This window comes from Marmota flaviventris, chromosome 8 (genome assembly GCF_047511675.1).
Source record: "Marmota flaviventris isolate mMarFla1 chromosome 8, mMarFla1.hap1, whole genome shotgun sequence".
NCBI lineage: Eukaryota > Metazoa > Chordata > Mammalia > Rodentia > Sciuridae > Marmota > Marmota flaviventris.
In genome coordinates, this window is record NC_092505.1 from 69,610,769 (window position 1) to 69,630,897 (window position 20,129).

Genomic DNA, 20,129 nt, shown 5'->3' on the forward strand with positions numbered 1-20,129 from the left:
TATTTTGTGTTAATTTATTATTATAGATCTTTTGGGACTTTGATCCTTCTTGAGTCATTTTAGATATATTTCTTTTTTAAAAAAAGGAATTTTAAATTTTTGTACCTTTTTCAATTTTATAGATAAGGATTTTAATTAACTAAGTTGTGGTGCTGAGAATTGAATCCAGGGTCTTGTGCTAGAAAATCACTCTATCACTAAGCTATATCCCTAGCTCCTTTTTAAAATTTTTATTTTGAGGGAGGGTCTTGCTCAGTTGCCCAGGCTGTCCTTGAACTTGTGATCCTCCTGCCTCAGCCTTCCAAGAACCTAGGATTACAAGTGTATATCACCATGCCCAACTAGCGTGATTTTTAAATCTTGACTGTGTTTATAATTATGTTGCTGGAACATAACCCCAATTATTCCTTGAGTCTCATTCTACACTTGTATCTTCTCTCCTGTTCTTATCATAGGATCATTCATTTACTTGGTCTATTTAATAAAACCCCCTTTTCCAACTTTTACTCTGTTTTCTGGTTCATTAATTTCTGATCTCTTCTTTATTCCTTTCTTCCTTCTGCTTGCTTTGGGTGTATTCTTTTTAATTTTTCCAGAGTTGTTGAGGTTTTATTAACATAAAAACTGCACATATTTATGTTAGATAATCTGGTGCTTTGACAATGTATACACAGTGGTTACCACAATTAAGCTAATTAACATTTTCATAGTTATATTTTGTATGTGTTTATGGTGAGTATGAGATTTACTGTATGAGCAAGTTTCTAGAATATAGTACAAGGTTGGCAACTATTGTCACCATACTGTGTATTTGATCTCCAGAATTTATGCATCCTGCTTAACTGGAACTGAATTCCCTTTGATCAACATCTCCCCAATTTCCCCCACTCCATGTCTCATAGCAATTACCATTTTACCTATGATTCTGTTAGTTTGACTCTTTGATATCTCATAACTAAGTGAAATCATACAATGTTTTTTCTTTCTGTCCCTAGATTATTTTCATGTAGTGTAATGTCCTCTGGATTCACCTTTTTGCAAATGAATGAATTTCCTTATTTTTCAAGGCAGAATAATATTCTATTGCATATATACTGCAGTTTCTAAATTCATTCATCTACTGGTGTTCAATTAGGTTGATTCCATTTCTTGGCTGAAAAACTTCAGTGGACATGGGAAAAGTATCTCTTTGAAATCATTATTTCATTTCCTTTGGCAAAATACATAGACATGGGATAAACTGGATCATGCAGTTGTTCTATTTTTAATTTTTTGAGAACCTCCATACTGTTTTTCATAATGGTAATACTAGTTATCTTCCTACCAATGATGTTTAAGGGTTATCTTTTCCACACATATTATTCAACACCTAGCTTTTGTCTTTTTGGTAATAGCCATCCTAATAGGTGTGAGTTGATATTTCATTGTGGTTTTAATTTGCCTTTCCCTGATGATTAATGATGTAGAATATTTTTTATGCACCTGTTGGTCATTTGTGTGTCATCTCTGAGAAATATCTATCCCAGTTTTTGCTCATTTTTAATGAGGTTATTTATTTTCATACTATTGAGTTTGAGTTCTTTATATATTTTGGATATTAATCTCTTATCAGATACATAGTCTGTAAATATATTCTCCCATTTCATAGGTTGTCTCTTTGTTGATTGTTTCCTTTGCTGTTCTTGAGCTTTTTAGTTCAATGCAATCCTATTTGTCTACTTGTGTTGCTTGTGTTTGGGGATCATTGCCAGACCAATGTTAAGGAGTTTGTCTATAAGTTTTCTTCTAATAGTTTTATAGTTTGAAGTCTTTAAATCATTTTTAAAATAATATTTGCCCATGGTATGAAAAAAGGGTCTACTTATATCTCATCATGGGGATAGCTAACTACCACACCACTTACTAAAGATAGTTTCCTTTCCATATTGTGTGTCTTGTCATTTTTGTTGAATATCAGTTGACCATAAATGTTTAGATTTATTTCTGGGCTCTCTATTCTGTTACTTTTGTCCAAATATCTATTTTAGTGGCCGTACCATGTTTTAATTACTAGAGTTTTGTAGTATATTTTGAATTCAGGTAATATGATTCCTCCAGCTTTGTGTGTTTTGCTCAAGAATTAGTTGGCTATTCAGGACCTTTGGTTGTCCAATATGAATTTTAGGGCCACCTTTTTCTGTTTCTGAAAAATAAATTCTATTTCCTTTGTTGGTATATTTTTGATGACTGATGTAATATCCCTACACTATTATTGGTGTGTTTAGATTTTCTATTTCTTTTTCATTCCATTCTGATAGACTATATGATTCTAGGAATTTATCCATTTCTTCTAGGATATCTAGTTTGGGGCTCATAAGTGTTTATAGTAATCTCTTACCATCCTTTGGTTTTTGGAGAAACTGGTTGTGATTTTCCTCTTTCATTTATGCTTTTACTTACTTGAGTCTTCTGTTTCTTCATCTAGCTAAATATTTGTTGATTTTATAGTTGTCATTTGTGTAGAATATTTTTTTCCAGTCCTTTACTTTTGGTCTGTGTGTCCTTAGAGGTGAAGTGAGTTTCTTGTAAATGGTTCTGTCATTTTAAAAAATTAATTCATTCTGTGTCCTAATTGGAGATTTAATCCTTTTATATTTAAAGTAACTATTGGTAGGTGAGGACTTACTGCTGCAGGTTTATTTGTTGTTTTCTGACTTTTTGTTACTCCTTTGTTTCTTTTTTCCTCTCTTGCAGTTTCTTTCTTTCATACATCTGCTACAAGTTTTCTCTTTATACTTACCATGATTATGACAGTTTAGCAACTCTTACTGTTTATAAAAACTCATCACTTCAATGTCTGCTCATTGAAGACCGTAATCTTTCAAGAGGCCAGAGAGTTCTGAGTCCAATTTAAATTTGTGTGTAGACCATGATCTAATTGCAAAGCAGCAGCCAAGATTTTTGCTGTTTCTGAGAAAGGCTTGACTGAAATCTTCAGGACTATTGCAATGTGCTTCCAGTTATTCCTAATTCTTGTCTTCCTAAATCTGAATTACCATTAAAAATGAGTCCTCTTAGACCATCAGTTGTCAATTTTTTATCATTGCATCAAATTCACCATGAAGTTTGAAAAAATAAAAAGATGCTTAATCCTAGTCTAAGGTATTGTAATTAAGCAGATCCTTTGTGGTTTCAAGAATCTGTATGGGCAATTCTGTTATCTGGTCAGGGTTAAGATCCATTGTCTTAAAGAAAAAAAAAAAAATCATACTGCTTTCCATGGGATACCTTCAGGTCCTGCCATATATATATTTTAGATTCCAACTCTTGGTCTTAGCATTGAGCCCCTCTCTCCACTTGATGCCTGTGTGGTATTACTCCCCTTCACATTTCTTCTCCCTAGCCACCTGGAATACTCTAAACTCCAAAACAGTAAGGATAAAATTTTATTCACCTTTATTACATTTTCTGCCCACTCGGCACACTGATAAGTTTTTTAAAAAAATTCTCAAATACCATCATTTGAACACTTTTTCCTGTGTTATAAACTTACTGGAAACAGAAAAAACTAAAACCAGAAAATGTATTTTTAGAGTGATCCAAGTTATCCTTTTATTTGGAGATATGCTATTTTACTGTATTCCAGCACTCCACATTTCACATAAAACTGTACACTGAAACCAACATTTTTGATAAATATTTAGCAAAACAGCAATTCTAGAACTCTAGCATCACTTGAGATGCTTATTAAAAATACAAATTAGGGTATTAGTATAACATTCGTATTTTATTGCGATTTCTATTTTTATACAAAATAAATATTCACCTTTGTTAAAAATAAAGTCCTGAATTCCATTGAAAACCTACTTAAAATTCATAATATAATAATCACAATTTATAACACATTTTGGCTTATTAGAGAGATAGCTTTGGATGAAACCCAGACTCCTGGGTCCCTTCATTCCTCCTATTGATGGAGAATAGCCTGTGCTATCCAAGGTGATGTGAAAGGAAGAAATGGATCCAATGTGTATAGAGGCATGGTGTACAAAGGCTTGGAATACTTGTTAAAGATCATTTTGGGGGTCACAGAAATACATGGAAGCAAGTTTCTAGAGCAAATGTACAAAGACTAGGGTGAGTTTAAATTGTAACTGAGTAAAAAGTTAACAAAACTATGAAATATTTTAAAATTTAGTTTGAAGGGCATGTCTAACCCTCAGATCAACAAGTCAGAGATCCTTTTAAAATTATTTACTTTACTCAAAATGTCAGCAGAACTGGGTGAATCCATTCCAATTAACATTAAAATTATGTGAGAATAACTTCCATTGGGGAAAAGATGGGACACACCATTGCTCAGCTGACCCCCAAAACTCCACCGTTGTTTAACAAAGGGATCAATGGTGTTTATTAGACTGTACTCTCTTTTTTTTTGGTGATGGTGACAGTTCCTGTAATGTATTGACTGAAATGCAGTGAAGTGCCATTTGCATGTCAATCCCCAGTGAACTGAAATCAGATGTCCCTGTTATTTCCCAAACATTAGAAGCCTCTTTGATTTGCATGGACTCTTCTTTGTAACTTGATATTTCTTTTTCATTTGGTCCCTCTCTTATGGGTCTTCAGTGAAGTTGGAAATTTACCATTTTATTCCTCTCTCGGTCTGTGCCCTGTGATCCTGTTTCTTGGACAGGTAGACATTCTCTATCCAAGAGTTGTGCAGAGGCAGATAGTCCAGATTTTTACATTTTTCAGCTCTTGATCTAATTGGTTGAAACACCTTATGCAAGCAAAGGAAGAGTTAAGAAATTGTCCCACTGGCATGTTGTGGAGGATGGATGAGAGAGAGGTGGAAGATGAAGAGGCTTGTGAAGTCACTTTGCAATGAGAACTTATTCATAACACACCTGTAAGAACTTGTAAGCAAGAGGTTTTATTTAGCCTCTAAAGAAGACAAATTAGAGGAGATCAAAGTTATGAAAGATACTCTATAGCAAAAAGACTCTACGGTTTTTTGGGGTTGTTTGTTTTTTGTTTTGTTTTGTTTTGTTTTTGATCCATAACACAGAAACAATAGGTCACCTTGAGATTTGGAGGAAGTGCTTGTAAAACAAACTATTTTACGCTCTAAGTGTAGAACTCATAGAATTAATGCTCACAGAATCTTTGAGGCAAAAATGTAGTTAGAAACAATAGTAATATCCAGTTAGTGACTTGTAAATAACTATGAATTCTAAATTCAGCCTGTGTATAAAACATACTCAGCTCTGCTCAGTTTGTTAGAAATCCATATACATTAAACAAGTGCATCTGGGCCCTTATAATAATATTATAAATAGTTTATTGGCTGAGGAAACACAGCTTTATTAAAAGAGCAGGTATCAACTTCAAGCTAAGTGCCCACATTGTTGCTTCCAGAAGGTGTGATTTAAGCTGCACATCACTGATCATTGCAGGCATGCAAACTCCTTAGGCCAGGGGATTCTATTAAGTGCTTTAGAAGAGGTCATCTAATCTATTGAATAGGCCTGAAGATGGAAAGCTCCTCCAAACACAAGCAGCTGCTCCACTTCTCAACAACAGGATCAGGGACCTGGGAATATTATTTCAGCTGCCTAGGAAAGGTAGGTGAGGGTGCTGGGCAGAGGGCAGGCAATTATCTCTTTGCTATGTGTTAAGCAGCATTTTCGCCTAACTGATAAATTACTTCCAGCTGTTGGCAACAATTTTCTTCTCATGGCAGAAGGAGAGACCCTGGCAAATGTTGAAGAGAAGTGCGAGTCGCTGATTAAATCCCAGATCGAGCTGGAGGCCAGAGTTGAGGAGCTGTCTGAGTGGGTGGAGGAAGAAGAGGAGATAAATTCTGCACTGACTGCCAGGGGGCGGAAACTCGAAGATGAATGTTCTGAGTTGAAGAAAGAAATCGATGACCTGGAAACAATATTAGCGAAGTCAGAAAAGGAGAAGCATGCTTCAGAGAATCAGGTGCGTTTTCTGTAATATTAGGAAGGCCGAAATGCCTGGATTCCACTCCCAGACCAGGCTTCAGTACCCACAGTGTGCTGTTTACTTAACATAATGGCCTGCAACTTCATAGCACTGAGAGTCTGAACTGGCATAAAATAAAGGGTCTGATAAACTGTGATTTCCCAATTTGAATTTAGGGAGCCTCACTTAATCCACCAAATGAAATATTATCATTTGCTTTAGTCTAATGTCATCTGAAATCTAATGGAAAGAACCAAATGGTTTCATGGGGTCCCTAAATCTATTTTTTTGGAAGGAGAAAGAGCATGATGACATTTGCAAAAAGGTAATTTGGGATGTGTTTGAAAACCAATTTCTGCCAATGATATGGATTTTCACCTTGCAGCCATCACTTTAATTCCAGTTCAGGGAGAATTCTGGTATTTTCTTTACTTGTGAGTTTTGATTTCTGTATCTATTTGTGGATTGAGATTAGTGAGGAGTCTTTATAAAACTTTTGACAAACAGCTAATCTTCAAAATGACTCTGTAATTTTGGCAAATAATTAAATATCAGTTCTTGTGTTTATCAATTCCCTTCCATATAAAAAGCACCAGGGCCTGATAAAGCTAGCTTCCACTTTTGCATGTATAATCTGCTGGAACCCTTCTTTATCTGTCCCTCCCTTGGGACTCTGGGGCAATTAGTACATGTCCCCTGAATCCTCAAAGGAAAGCACAATTACCTTTACTGGAGTTGTCATCCAGTAATATAAGGCTCTGACAATGATCTGTCCATCAAGCCATATTGGTAACTGACCAGAATACATTTTTCCATGCCAGATTACATACACATATATGTATACATATATGTTTATTTTTTCTTTTTGGAAGAAAACATAGTTTTAAAGACTGTATCAGGAAATTGGTTAAAAGTAGCTCTCGATAACATTGGATACCTCATGAGGGTTTTGGACCACAAAAAGGAAGACCCTTGGTGTCATGCTCATGCTTCCAGTGGTGGCTCTAATGAAGATCTCTGTCTTCTTCCCACAGGTCAAGAGCTTGCCTGAGGAGGTAGAATCTCTGAGAAGGAAATCAGCAAACTTAACTGAGCAACCAAGTCCATGCGGAAAGCTCCTTAGCAGACCCAGGAGTGTGTGCACACAGAGGAGAAACAGAGCAACTTGAGCAAATCAATCCTGAACCTGGGGCAGCGCGTTGATGAGGTAAGTAGCAATGGATGGAACTAGTTAGCAATCTGTATGTTCACACTTACCTCCAATTAAAAAAAATCATGGACACATAATATTTGTACATCTTTATGAAGTACATTGTGGTAATTCAGTTCGTGTATACAATGTATAATATTCAAATCAGGGTATTGACATTTGCATCTCTTCAAACATGAGTCATTTTTATGTTTGGAATTTTGTGCTCTTATAGTAATTTAAAAATATATCATAGATTTTTTTTTATTGGTTGTTCAAAACATTACAAAGCTCTTGACATATCATATTTCATACATTTGATTCAGGTGGGTTTTGAACTCCCAATTTTACCCCAAATACAGATTGCAGAATCACGTCGGTTACACATCTACATTTTTACATAATGCCCTATTAGTAACTGTTGTATTCTGCTACCTTTCCTATCCTCTACTATCTCCCCTCCCCTCCCCTCCCATCTTCTCTCTCTACCCCATCTACTGTAATTCATTTCTCTCCTTGTTTATTTTCCCATTCCCCTCACAACCTCTTATATGTAATTTTGTATAACAATGAGGATCTCCCTCCATTACCATGCAATTTCCCTTTTCTCTCCCTTTCCCTCCCACCTCATGTATCTGTTTAATGTTAATCTTTTCTTCCTGCTCTTCCTCCCTGCTTTGTTCTTAGTTGCTCTCATTATATCAAAGAAGACATTTGGTATTTGTTTTTTAGGGATTGGCTAGCTTCACTAAGCATAATCTGCTCTAGTGCCATCCATTTCCCTGCAAATTCCATGATTTTGTCATTTTTTAGTGCTGTATAATACTCCATTGTGTATAAATGCCACATTTTTTTTATCCATTCATCTATTGAAGGGCATCTGGGTTGGTTCCACAGTCTAGCGATTGTGAATTGTGCTGCTATGAACATCGATGTAGCAGTATCCCTGTAGTACGCTCTTTTAAGGTCTTCAGGGAATAGTCCGAGAAGGGCAATAGCTGGGTCAAATGGTGGTTCCATTCCCAGCTTTCCCAGGAATCTCCATACTGCTTTCCAGATTGGCCGCACCAGTTTGCAGTCCCACCAGCAATGTACAAGAGTACCCTTTTCCCCACATCCTCGCCAGCACTTGTTGTTGTTTGACTTCATAATGGCTGCCAATCTTACTGGAGTGAGATGGTATCTTAGGGTGGTTTTGATTTGCATTTCTCTGACTGCTAGTGATGGTGAGCATTTTTTCATGTACTTGTTGATTGATTGTATGTCCTCCTCTGAGAAGTGTCTGTTCAGGTCTTTGGCCCATTTGTTGATTGGGTTATTTGTTTTTTTATTGTTTAATTTTTTGAGTTCTTTGTATATTCTGGATATTAGGACTCTATCTGAAGTGTGAGGAGTAAAAATTTGTTCCCATGATGTAGGCTCCCTATTTACCTCTCTTATTGTTTCTCTTGCTGAGAAAAAACTTTTCAGTTTAAGTAAGTCCCATTTGTTGATTCTTGTTATTAACTTTTGAGCTATGGGTGTCCTATTAAGGAATTTGGAGCCCGACCCCACAATGTGTAGATCGGAGCCAACTTTTTCTTCTATCAGACGTAGAGTCTCTGATTTGATATCTAGCTCCTTGATCCACTTTGAGTTAACTTTTGTGCATGGCGAGAGGAGGGGATTCAGTTTCATTTTGTTGCATATGGATTTCCAGTTTACCCAACACCATTTGTTGAAGATGCTATCCTTCCTCCATTGCATGCTTTTAGCTCCTTTATCAAATATAAGATAGTTGTAACTTTGTGGATTAGTCTCTGTGTCCTCTATTCTGTACCATTGGTCCACCCGCCTGTTTTGGTACAAGTACCATGCTGGTTTTGTTACTATTGCTCTGTAATATAGTTTTAAATCCGGTATCGCTATACCACCTGATTCACACTTCCTGCTTAGAATTGCTTTTGCTATTCTGGGTCTTTTATTTTTCCATATGAATTTCATGATTGCTTTATCTATTTCTACAAGAAATGCCATTGGGATTTTGATTGGCATTGCATTAAACCTATAGAGAACTTTTGGTAATATCGCCATTTTGATGATGTTAGTTCTGCCTATCCATGAACAGGGTATATTTTTCCATCTTCTAAGATCTTCTTCTACTTCTCTTTTTAGGGTTTTGTAGTTTTCATTGTATAAGTCCTTCACCTCTTTTGTTAGGTTGATTCCCAAGTATTTTATTTTTTTTGAGGATATTGTGAATGGAGTGTTTTTCCTCATTTCCGTTTCAGAAGTTTTGTCGCTGATATACAGAAATGCCTTTGATTTATGCGTGTTGATTTTATATCCTGCCACTTTGCTGAATTCATTTATTAGTTCTAGTAGTTTTTTTGTAGACCCTTTTGGGTCTTCTAGGTATAGAATCATGTCATCTGTAAATAGTGATAATTTAAGTTCTTCCTTTCCTATTTTTATGCCTTTAATTTCTTTCGTCTAATTGCTCTGGCCAGTGTTTCGAGAACTATATTGAATAGAAGTGGTGATAGAGGGCATCCCTGTCTTGTTCCAGATTTTAGGGGGAATGCCTTCAATTTTTCTCCATTGAGAATGATGCTAGCCTGAGGCTTAGCATAGATAGCTTTTACTATGTCGAGGTAAGTTCCTGTTATTCCTAGTTTTTCTAACATTTTGAACATAAAGGGATGCTGTACTTTGTCGAATGCTTTTTCTGTGTCTATTGAGATGATCATATGGTTCTTATCTTTAAGTCTATTGATGTGGTGAATAACATTTATTGATTTCCGTATATTGAACCATCCTTGCATCCCAGGGATGAATCCTACTTGATCATGGTGCACAATTTTTTTGATATGCCTTTGTATCCGAGTGGCCAGAATTTTATTGAGGATTTTTGCATCTAGGTTCATTAGAGATATTGGTCTGTAGTTTTCTTTCTTTGAGGTGTCTTTGTCTGGTTTCGGAATCAGGGTGATGTTGGCCTCATAGAATGAATTTGGCAGAGCTCCCTCTTTTTCTATTTCCTGAAATAGCTTGAAAAGTATTGGTATTAATTCTTCCTTAAAGGTTTTGTAAAACTCCGCTGTATACCCATCCGGTCCTGGGCTTTTCTTGGTTGGAAGTCTTTTGATTGCTTCTTCTATTTCATCTATTGATATTGGTCTGTTTAAGTTTTGAGTATCCTCCTGACTCAGTCTGGGAAAATCATATGACTTAAGGAATTTATCGATGTCTTCACTATCTTCTATTTTATTGGAATATAGGTTTTCAAAATAATTTCTAATTGTCTTCTGTATTTCTGTAGCGTCTGTTGTGATATTGCCTTTTTCATCCCGTATGTTAGTAATTTGAGTTCTCTCTCTTCTTCTCTTCGTTAGCATGGCTAAGGGTCTGTCGATCTTATTTATTTTTTCAAAGAACCAACTTTTAGTTTTGTTAATTTTTTCAATAGTTTCTTTTGTTTCAATTTCGTTGATTTCCGCTCTGATTTTAATTATTTCTTGCCTTCTGCTACATTTGCTGTTGTTTTGCTCTTCCTTTTCTAGGGCTTTGAGATGAAGTGTGAGCTCATTTATTTATTGGTTTTTCCTTTTTTTTGAGGAATGACCTCCAGGCGATGAATTTCCCTCTTAAAACTGCTTTCATTGTGTCCCATAGATTCCGATATGTTGTGTCTGTATTTTCATTTATCTCTAAGAATTTTTTGATTTCCTCCTTTTTGTCTTCTGTAACCCATTGATCATTCAGTAACGTATTGTTCATTTTCCATGTGATGTAGGATTTTTCCTTCCTTCTTTTATCATTGATTTCCAGTTTCATTCCATTATGATCAGATAAAATGCATGGGATTATCTCCACCCCTGTATATTTACTGAGGGTTGCCCTATGGCATAATATATGGTCTATTTTTGAGAAGGATCCATGTGCTGCTGAGAAAAAAGTATATCCACTTGATGATGGTTGATATATTCTATATATGTCAGTTAAGTCTAGGTTGTTGATTGTGATATTGAGTTCTATAATTTCTTTATTCAACTTTTGTTTGGAGGATCTGTCAAATGGTGAGAGAGGTGTGTTGAAGTCACCCATAATTATTGTGTTGTGGTCTATTTGACTCTTGAACTTGAGGAGAATTTGTTTTATGAACATCGCAGCACCATTATTTGGTGCATAAATATTGATAATTGTTATGTCTTGTTGGTGAATGGTTCCTTTTAACAGTATATAATGTCCTTCCTTATCCCTTTTGATTAACTTAGTCTTGAAGTCAATTTTATTCGATATGAGGATGGCCACCCCTGCTTGCTTACGAGGACCGTGTGCGTGGTATATTTTTTCCCAACCTTTCACCTTCAGCCTGTGTATGTCTTTTGCAATCAGATGTGTCTCCTGGAGGCAGCATATTGTTGGATTTGTTTTTTTAATCCATGTTACCAGCCTATGTCGCTTTATTGGAGAGTTTAAGCCATTAACGTTTAGAGGTACTATTGATATGTGGTTTGTACTTCCAGCCATGTTTGATTATTTATCTTTTTTTTTTAATTTAATTTAGTTTGTTTCTCCATGGTTAGCTTTCCCCCACCCTCTGTTTTTATAGAGGCACTTCCCACTGATGGTTTTGGTTATTGTTTTTCATTTCTTCCTCATGTAGTGTTTTGCTCAAGATGCTTTGCAATGCTGGTTTTCTGGCTGCAAATTCTTTTAGCTTTTGTTTATCATGAAAGATTTTTATTTCGTTGTCGTACCTGAAGCTTAATTTTGCTGGATACAGAATTCTTGGTTGGCATCCATTGTCTTTCAGTGTTTGAAATACGTTGTTCCAGGATCTTCTCGCTTTCAGCGTCTGTGATGAAAAATCCGTTGTTAACCTTATTGGTTTACCCCTGAATGTAATCTGCCTCCTTTCTCTTGTAGCTTTTAATATTTTCTCTTTATTCTGTATATTGGATATCTTCATAACAATGTGTCTTGGCGTTGGTCTACTGTGATTTTGTGTGCTCGGTGTCCTGTATGCATCTAAAATTTGTATATCCGTTCCCTTTTTTTCTTCTATCCCGATGACTTGTAGGTTTGGTTTTTTTATGTTATCCCATATCTCTTGGATGTTTCTCTCGTGATTTTTAACCAGCTTTTCTGAGTTGGCTAGGCTCTTTTCAAGATGATATATTTTGTCTTCATTATCTGACATTCTGGCTTCTACTTGCTCCACTCTGTTAGTGATACTCTCAATTGAGTTTTTAATTTGGTTTATCGTTTCCTTCATTTCTAGAATTATTGTTTGATTTTTTTTTTTATAATCTCTATCTCCTGATAAAGATGCTTAACTTCTTCTTTTATCTGTTTATGTAATTGATTTTCAAAGTGTTCTTTCACTGTTTGGATTTGCTGTCTCGTATCCTCTTTAAGGTTCCATTCCATCTGTCTAAGGTGTTCCTTAAGTTCTTTATATGACCATTTTTCTGCTGACTCTAGGTCCTCCTGAATATTTAGGCTGTCCTTCATTGTTTGTACCCCTTTTCTTCCTTGCTTTTTTATGCTGCTCATGTTACTTCTTGTTATGTTTGACTGCTGAGTTACTGTTTACTCTTATAAATTTATTTGATGCTTGGGAGGAAAGATATTAGAAGGGAAGGGAAGAAGTCACTAAAGAGAATGAGAGTAGGCAGGTAGAATTCAAGGAAGGGGGAATAAGAAAATTGAAAAGACAAAAGAAACAAAAACAAAACACACACAAAAAAGTTAGGAAAATAAAGAAAGAAAGAAAAGAAAAAAAATTTTTTTTACAAAAATAATAATGATAATAAAAATAATGAAAATTAAAATTAAAAAATTATAATAATAAAAAAAATTTTAAAAAAATTAGAAACATTAAAAAAAGTTAAAGAACAACAACAATAAAAAATTGAAAATGAAAGAAAAAAAAGAAAAAGAAAAAAAATGATAATAATAATAATAATAAATGCAGTCATAGAGTTCGATTAATTTCTCTTCCAGTAGGTGGAGCTGTGCCCACTGGGTCAAGCTTCTCCTCTCACTAAGTGGGAACCAATCACTGTGTAGCAGCTCTTCCTCACAGACAGGGCGGGTCTGCAATCCTGAGTGCCTAGGGCCTTCTCTTTTGTTTCCTCAAGCCAGGCCGCGCTCACCTGTGACGCTCACCACAATACTGGCTACACTCCATGTCTGCTGCTCCTGGGAGCCCTGTTGCGCTGGTTTCAATGCAGTTATCTCCTCCGCCCGTGACGTCAGTTCTCTTCCAAGGTGGTATCACATGTAAATGGTGACCGTTCGTTCCCTTTGCCGGGTGACCAGTGCAGCGGGTGGGTCCTGACTGTCTCTCCCAATCCCCGTTTCAATCCTGTGGCCACTGCCTATGAAGGCTCGGTTGGTTTTTACCTCTGAAAGTTCCTAAGGGCCAACCAGTTATTTCAGCGGGATTGTTAGTGCTGAGTCACGAGAAGCAGGCGAACCGGAGCTTGGATGCAGCCGATCCGGGCTCGGTGTGTGTGTTCTGAGGGGCCCAGACTGTACACCCCAGATCCACGTCAGCTCAGCATTGCCTAGTGATCCTGAGCAAACAGCATTTATACAGTTTACAGCTCCCTATGCCCGCGCAGTTGAAGAGGTCAGAGACTTGATCTCTCCCCGCCCGCTGCCATGTTAGATCTCCTCAATGATATTCATGTTGCCCTTACAGCTTCCTGGCATAAGCAAGTTCTTGGGATTATACAAACTGCTGCTTCTGTTTCCAGTCCAGATTTCTAGAAATTAAACCCTGCCGCCGTCGCCTCTTCCCCGGGGCCATGCTCAGGGGCTCCGCGCTCCTCCGCGACTGTAACTGCGCCGCCGACCGGTACCCAGCCCCCGGGGCCCAAGCGGCTGCCGCCACGGCTCTCCAGCTCCCTCCTCTGAAGCACGGGTCCCCTCGCAGGGGCATGCAGAACGACCCCAGAGCAGGCTCTGCCCGAGGGTGCAGCGGCAAACAGGCGACCCAGGCGCTCAAGGCTGCGGTCCAGCCTTTGGAGGACAGGGCTCGGCACGCAGCCCAGCTCCAACCTCTAGGTGCGGCTGCTGGACAATGTAGCCATAGCCATCAAGACAGCCGGCAGAAAGCAAATGGCGGCTCCCGCGGAGTGGATTTTCGGCACAGAAACCGCAGCCCAGCCAACGATCCCAATCCACAAACTCTCCCTGTATAAAAAATATTCAAAAAAAAAAAAAAAAAAGAAAAGGTGGGGCGCACTGAGCTTTCTTTGCCTAGGGTACTTACAATCAACTGCTGATTACACATTCACCTTCTCTGCCCGGGGCGAAGCGAAAGAGGAAGCAGATGGGAGCAAAGCGCCCGCGGCTCTCTATCATAGATTTTTTTAACCAAAAATTATCCTACTGTTCTATAGAAAAGTCAGAAGTAATTCCTCCACTCTGTTTTTTTACCCCTTATTGAACTTATTTCTGTATCCTCTCTCCACTGCACTTTCCACAAATCAGTAATAACAAGGCATATTTGTTTTTCTGTGTTTGGCTTATTTTACTTAATCTAATGACCCCAATTCCAAATACGTTGCTGCAGATGACAAGATTTCATTCTTTCTATCTTTCTATGGGTGAATAATATTCCTTTGCATGTATGTATGTATGTATATATAATATATATATATATATATATATATATATAATATATATATATAATATATATATAATATATATATAATATATATATCACATTTTCTTTATCAGCTTGTTCACTAAAGAAGGTTGATTCCATATTTTAGCTATTGTTAATAGTGCTGCAATAACTATGAGAGTGCAAGTGTCTTTCTGATATAATGATTTCATCTCTTTGGATATGTATCCAGTAGTGAAATTGCTTATTCATATGCTATATCTAGTTTTTTGAGGAATCTCCTTTTGCTTTCTATAATAGCTTTGCTAATTTATGCTAAGTGTATAATAATTCACCTTTCTCCATATCCTAGGCATTTGTTGTTATTTGTCTTTTCACTGATAGTCATTCTAACTGGGGTGAGATGTTAGCTCATTGTTATTTTGATTTCCATGTGCGATTGATCATTTTCTCATATATTTGTTGACCATTTGTATATCTTCTTTTGAGAAGTCTCTACTAAGTTCTTTAGCCAGATTTTTATCTGAATTATTTGTTGTTTGGTGTTCAGCTACTTGAGTTCCTAAAATATAGATATTCTAGATTTCATTCCTTGTCAGATGAATAGTTTCAAAATACGCTATGCCATTCTTTAGGTTTTCTCTTAATTCTGTTCATTGTTTCCACTGCTGTGCAGAAGCTTTTTAGTTTGATATGATTCTAATTGTATATTTTTAATTTTGTTGCCTGTGCCTTTGGGTCCTATCCAAAAATTAATTGCCTATACCAGTATCTTAAAATTCTTCCTCCTAACTTTTGTTGTATTAATTTCATAATTTCTGGTTTAACATTTTAGATTTTGATATACTTGGAGTTTTGTGTACAGTGAGAGGATCTACTTTTATTCTTTGCAATATATATATCCAATTTTTCCAGCATCATTTATTGAAGAGACATTATTTACTATGTGTTCCTTGTGCCTTTATAAAAAACTTTTGGCTGTATAAACATGGACCAATATTTGGCTTCTCTATTCTGTTCCACTTGCTTATATTTCTGTTTTTATGCTAATACCATGCTATTTTGGTTACTATAGTTTTGTTGAAAGTCTTGAAGTCGGCATTATGATACTTCCAGTGTTTTGTTTTGTTTTTTGGTTTTTGGTTTTTTTTTTCCTTGCACAGAATTGCTTTGGCTGTTCTGGGTCTTTTGTTTAGGATATTTCATTCTATTTCTGTAAAGAAAGTCATTTGCACTTTGAGGAAATGTGAATTTATAGATTACTTGACTCTTTAGATTATTTTGCTAGTACTGTCATTTTTAACAAAATTAGTTCTGATCCGTGAACATGATATAGCTTCCTTTTCTTTTCTCCTCTTTGTTTTCTTCAGTGACTTATAATTTCCATTATAGAGATCTTTTAATTCCTTGGTTAAATTTCTTCTTACTACATTATGTACAACCAGAAGAATGAGAGGTTATACCCCATATATGTATGTTGTGTCAACATGCATCCTACTGTCATGTATAACTAATTAGAACAAATAAAAAATTATTCCTTATATTTTTTTTCTGTAGATATTGTGTGAATGGCACTGATTTCTCAATTATTTTTTTTATGAAAAGCTCATTATTGGTTTATAAAAATACTACTGTTTTTGTATGTTGATTTTTGCATCCTGTACAATTTACAGATTCATTATAATAATAGCATTTTGATGAAGTATTTAGGTTTTACTATGTATAAAACCATGTCATTTACATACAAGGAAATGTAATTCCACCTTCCCACCATGGATGCCATTTATTTCTTTCTCTTGCCTAATTCTTCTTGCTTAGGCTGCCAACTACATTAAATAGGAGTAAGAAAAGGTGACATCATTGTCTTGTTCCCAATCTTATAGGAAGTGCTTTCAGCCCCACCACCCTCAATTCAATATGATATTGGCTGTGGGTTTTTCATATATAGCCTTCAGTATTTTAAGGTATGTTCCTTCTGTACACATTATGAAAGAATGTTGAAATTTATGAAATACTTCTTCAGCATCTGTTGAAATGATCATATGTGTTTTGTCCTTCATTCTATTAATATGTTGTATCATTTTTATTGATTTGCATTGTTGAATCATCCTTGCATCCCTGGGATAAATCCAAGTTAATCATAGTGTATGATCATTTTGACATACTGCTGAACTCAATTTGCTTGTATTTTATGAGAATTTTTGCATATATGTTGATCAGGGTATGAATCTATAGTTTTTGTTTTGTTGTATCTTTATCTGGTTTTGGTATTGGAGTAATGATGATGGCCTTGATGAGAGTTTATCAGAGTTCTTTATACTTCATTTTTTAAACTCATTTAAAGAAGGATTAGAATTAGTTCTTTAAATGTTTTGTAGAATTCAACAGTAAAGTCATCAGGTTCTAGACTTTTTTAGATGGGAAATTTTAGATTACTCATTATTGATCTGTTTAGATTTTCTATTGTTTTCTTGATTTGATTTTGCTATGTATGTATTTATAAATTTTTCCATTTCTTCTAGGTTTTCCAGTTTGTTTGTGTATAATTATGAGAAGTTTATTATGATGTTTTCAATTTTTGTGGTATCGGTTATACTATCTCCTTTTCATCTCTGACTTTATTTATTTGGGTCTTCTCTTTTTTTCTTGGTTAGTCTAGCTAAAGGTTTGGCAATTTTTTAATCCTTTCAATTTTTTTAATTTCACTGATCTTTTATTACTTTTATTTAATCTTTTATTATTTTATTTACTTATTCTCTTTATTCTCTTTCCTTCTAATAATTTAGGATTTGGTATTGTCTTGATTTTCTTAGCAATTTCTTAGCAGTTTCATGTTGTTTATTTAAGATAATTTTTTAATGTATGCCTGTATTTATTACTATAAACTTTCTTGTCAATGCTGATTTTATTGTATTCTACATATTTTGATATATTGTGTAGTAAATTACACTTGTTTCTTGGAATTTTTTGATTTCTCTTTTAATTTCTTAAATTATCCACTAGTAATTTAGGAGTATGGTATTTAATACATTTGTAGACTTCCCATTTTTCTTCTTCTTTTTGGTTTTTAGTTTCATTCTTTTGTAATACAAGAAGGTACATGATATGATTTTGATATTTTTGATTTATTGAGACTTGATATGTAGCCTAACAGATGATCTGTCCTGGAGAATGTTCAATGTGCTTATGAGAGAATATTCACTGTGCTACAATTGGATGAAAACTCTGTAAATTTCTATTAGCTCTATTTGCTCTAAAATATGGCTCAGGGCAGATATTTCTTTGTTGATTTTCATTCTGGACAGTCTGTCTATTGATAAAAGTGGGGTGTTGAAGTATACAACTATTCTAAGGATCTACCTGTCCCTTTACTTTTAGAAATATTTGCTTTTGTATTTAAGTGGTCACTAGTTGAATACATATAAATTAACAATTGTTTTATCTTTTTGCCTAATTGATCCTTTTATCAATATATAATGACTTTCTTTGCCTCTCTTTATAGTTTTTGACTTAAATTACGCTTAACTGATATGTTGGTTATTTCTGCTTGCTTTCGATTTCAATTTGTGTAATGTATCTTTTTCCAATCTTTTAGTTTTAGTCCATGAAGTGAATTTCTTGTAGTTGGTGTTATGGTTTGGGTCTGGAGTTCCCCAGAGTTGCTATCCTTCTGCTTCAATCTCCTGAGTTGGTGGGATTACAGGTGTGTGTCATAAAAGTTTATGTTGAAGACTTGGTCCCCAGTGCAACAATATCCAAAGCTGGAGCTTTTGTGAAGTGTTTACATCATTAAGTCTCTAACTTCATTTGTGGATTAATTCACTTAGTGGATTAATAATTTGAATGGACTACTAGGAGAATTGCAAAATGTAGGTGGGTGTTTCCTGGTTGGAGAAATAGATCATTGGGGGGAATGCATGCCCTTGTCCCTGGCTCCTTCCTCATTCTCTCTTTCTCTTTCTACTTCCTTGCTATCATGAGCTGAGCAGTTCTTCACAACACCCTTATGTGATGATGTTCTGCTTCCCAAAACAACAGAGCCAGTGACCATTAACTGAAACCATGAGCCAAAATAAATTTTTCTTCCTCCAAGTTGTTTACATCAGGTATTTTAGTCACAGAGATGAAAAGCTGACAATATAGTTAGTTCTGGGTTTTATAATCTCTTCAGCCAGTGGTTGTGTTTTCATTAGTGAGTTTAATCCATTTACATTTCAGGTTATTATTGATAGTATAAACTTCCTCTTATTTTGTTAATGATATTCTTTTTGTCCTATATATTTATTCCTTTATACCTTTATTATTATGTATTTTTTGATTTGATAGTTTTCTATTAATGTTTTATTATCTCTTTCTCATTCATGTATTTGTTCTTCTAGTGTGTTTTGTGTAGTCATGTGTTTTCATGGTGGTACTTATTATCATTTCATTCCTAGTACAGGATGCCTTAAGTATTTCTTTGCAGGGATGGTCTAGTGGTGATAAATTCCTTCAGCATCTGCTTATCTGGGTAAAACTTTATTTCTTATTCATTTTTGAAAGATGATTTTTATGGATATAGTATTCTTGACTGCAGGGTGTATTTCTTTTAGTATCTCAATATTTCATCTAATTCTCTTCTGGTAAAAGTCTAATGGAATTTCCCTTATATGTCACTTGATGTTTTCTCTTGTTTTTAGGGTTCTATATTTTTGTACTTTGACACTTTGACCATATTATGCTTTGGTGAAGATCTTGTTTGTTTGAATTGAGCTGGATTCCTTTAAGATTCTTAGATTTAGATGTCCATATCTCCTTTAAGATTTTGGAAATTTTCAACCATTATTTAATAAAGTAGATTTTCCTCACCTTTTAGAATTTTCACAATGAAAATATTCTTTTGCTTAATTGTGCCCCCTAAATTTCATTCTTTATTATTTGGACTGAGTAGGCCAATTCAAAAATTCTTTCTTCTGCTTATTGTAGACTGTTATGGAAACTCTGTAGGGCGTATTATTTATTTAATTTATTGAAGTTTCTAGTCAAGTGATTTCTTTTTTAGAGAGAGAGAGAGAGAGAATTTTTTTAATATTTACTTTTTAGCTTTCAGTGGATACAACATCTTTATTTTTTATTTTTCTGTGGACCAAATCCAGTGCCCCACGCATGCCAGGCAAGCGCCCTACCTCTTGAGCCACATCCCCAGCCCAACCAAATGATTTCTTATTGTTTCCTTTTTATGATTTCTACTTCTTTGATAAATCTCTCCTTTATATGCTGAATTATTTTCTTCATTCTTTATATTGCTTATCTGTATTCTCTTGAATGTCTTTTAGTTTCTGTCTTAATCAGTTTTTTCATCACTGT

The 20,129-nt window shown here is 35.3% G+C and overlaps 1 protein-coding gene across 1 annotated transcript in view; it reads left to right on the plus strand.

Moving 5' to 3' along the window:
• Myh15 (myosin heavy chain 15) overlaps positions 1 to 20,129 on the plus strand; it is a 163,143-nt gene that overhangs the window by 72,500 nt on the left and 70,514 nt on the right. Inside the window, 4 exon segments of the mRNA XM_071614911.1 lie at positions 5,665 to 5,967; positions 7,005 to 7,035; positions 7,038 to 7,181; positions 11,070 to 11,079. Coding sequence (XP_071471012.1) covers positions 5,665 to 5,967; positions 7,005 to 7,035; positions 7,038 to 7,181; positions 11,070 to 11,079 — 488 coding nt within the window.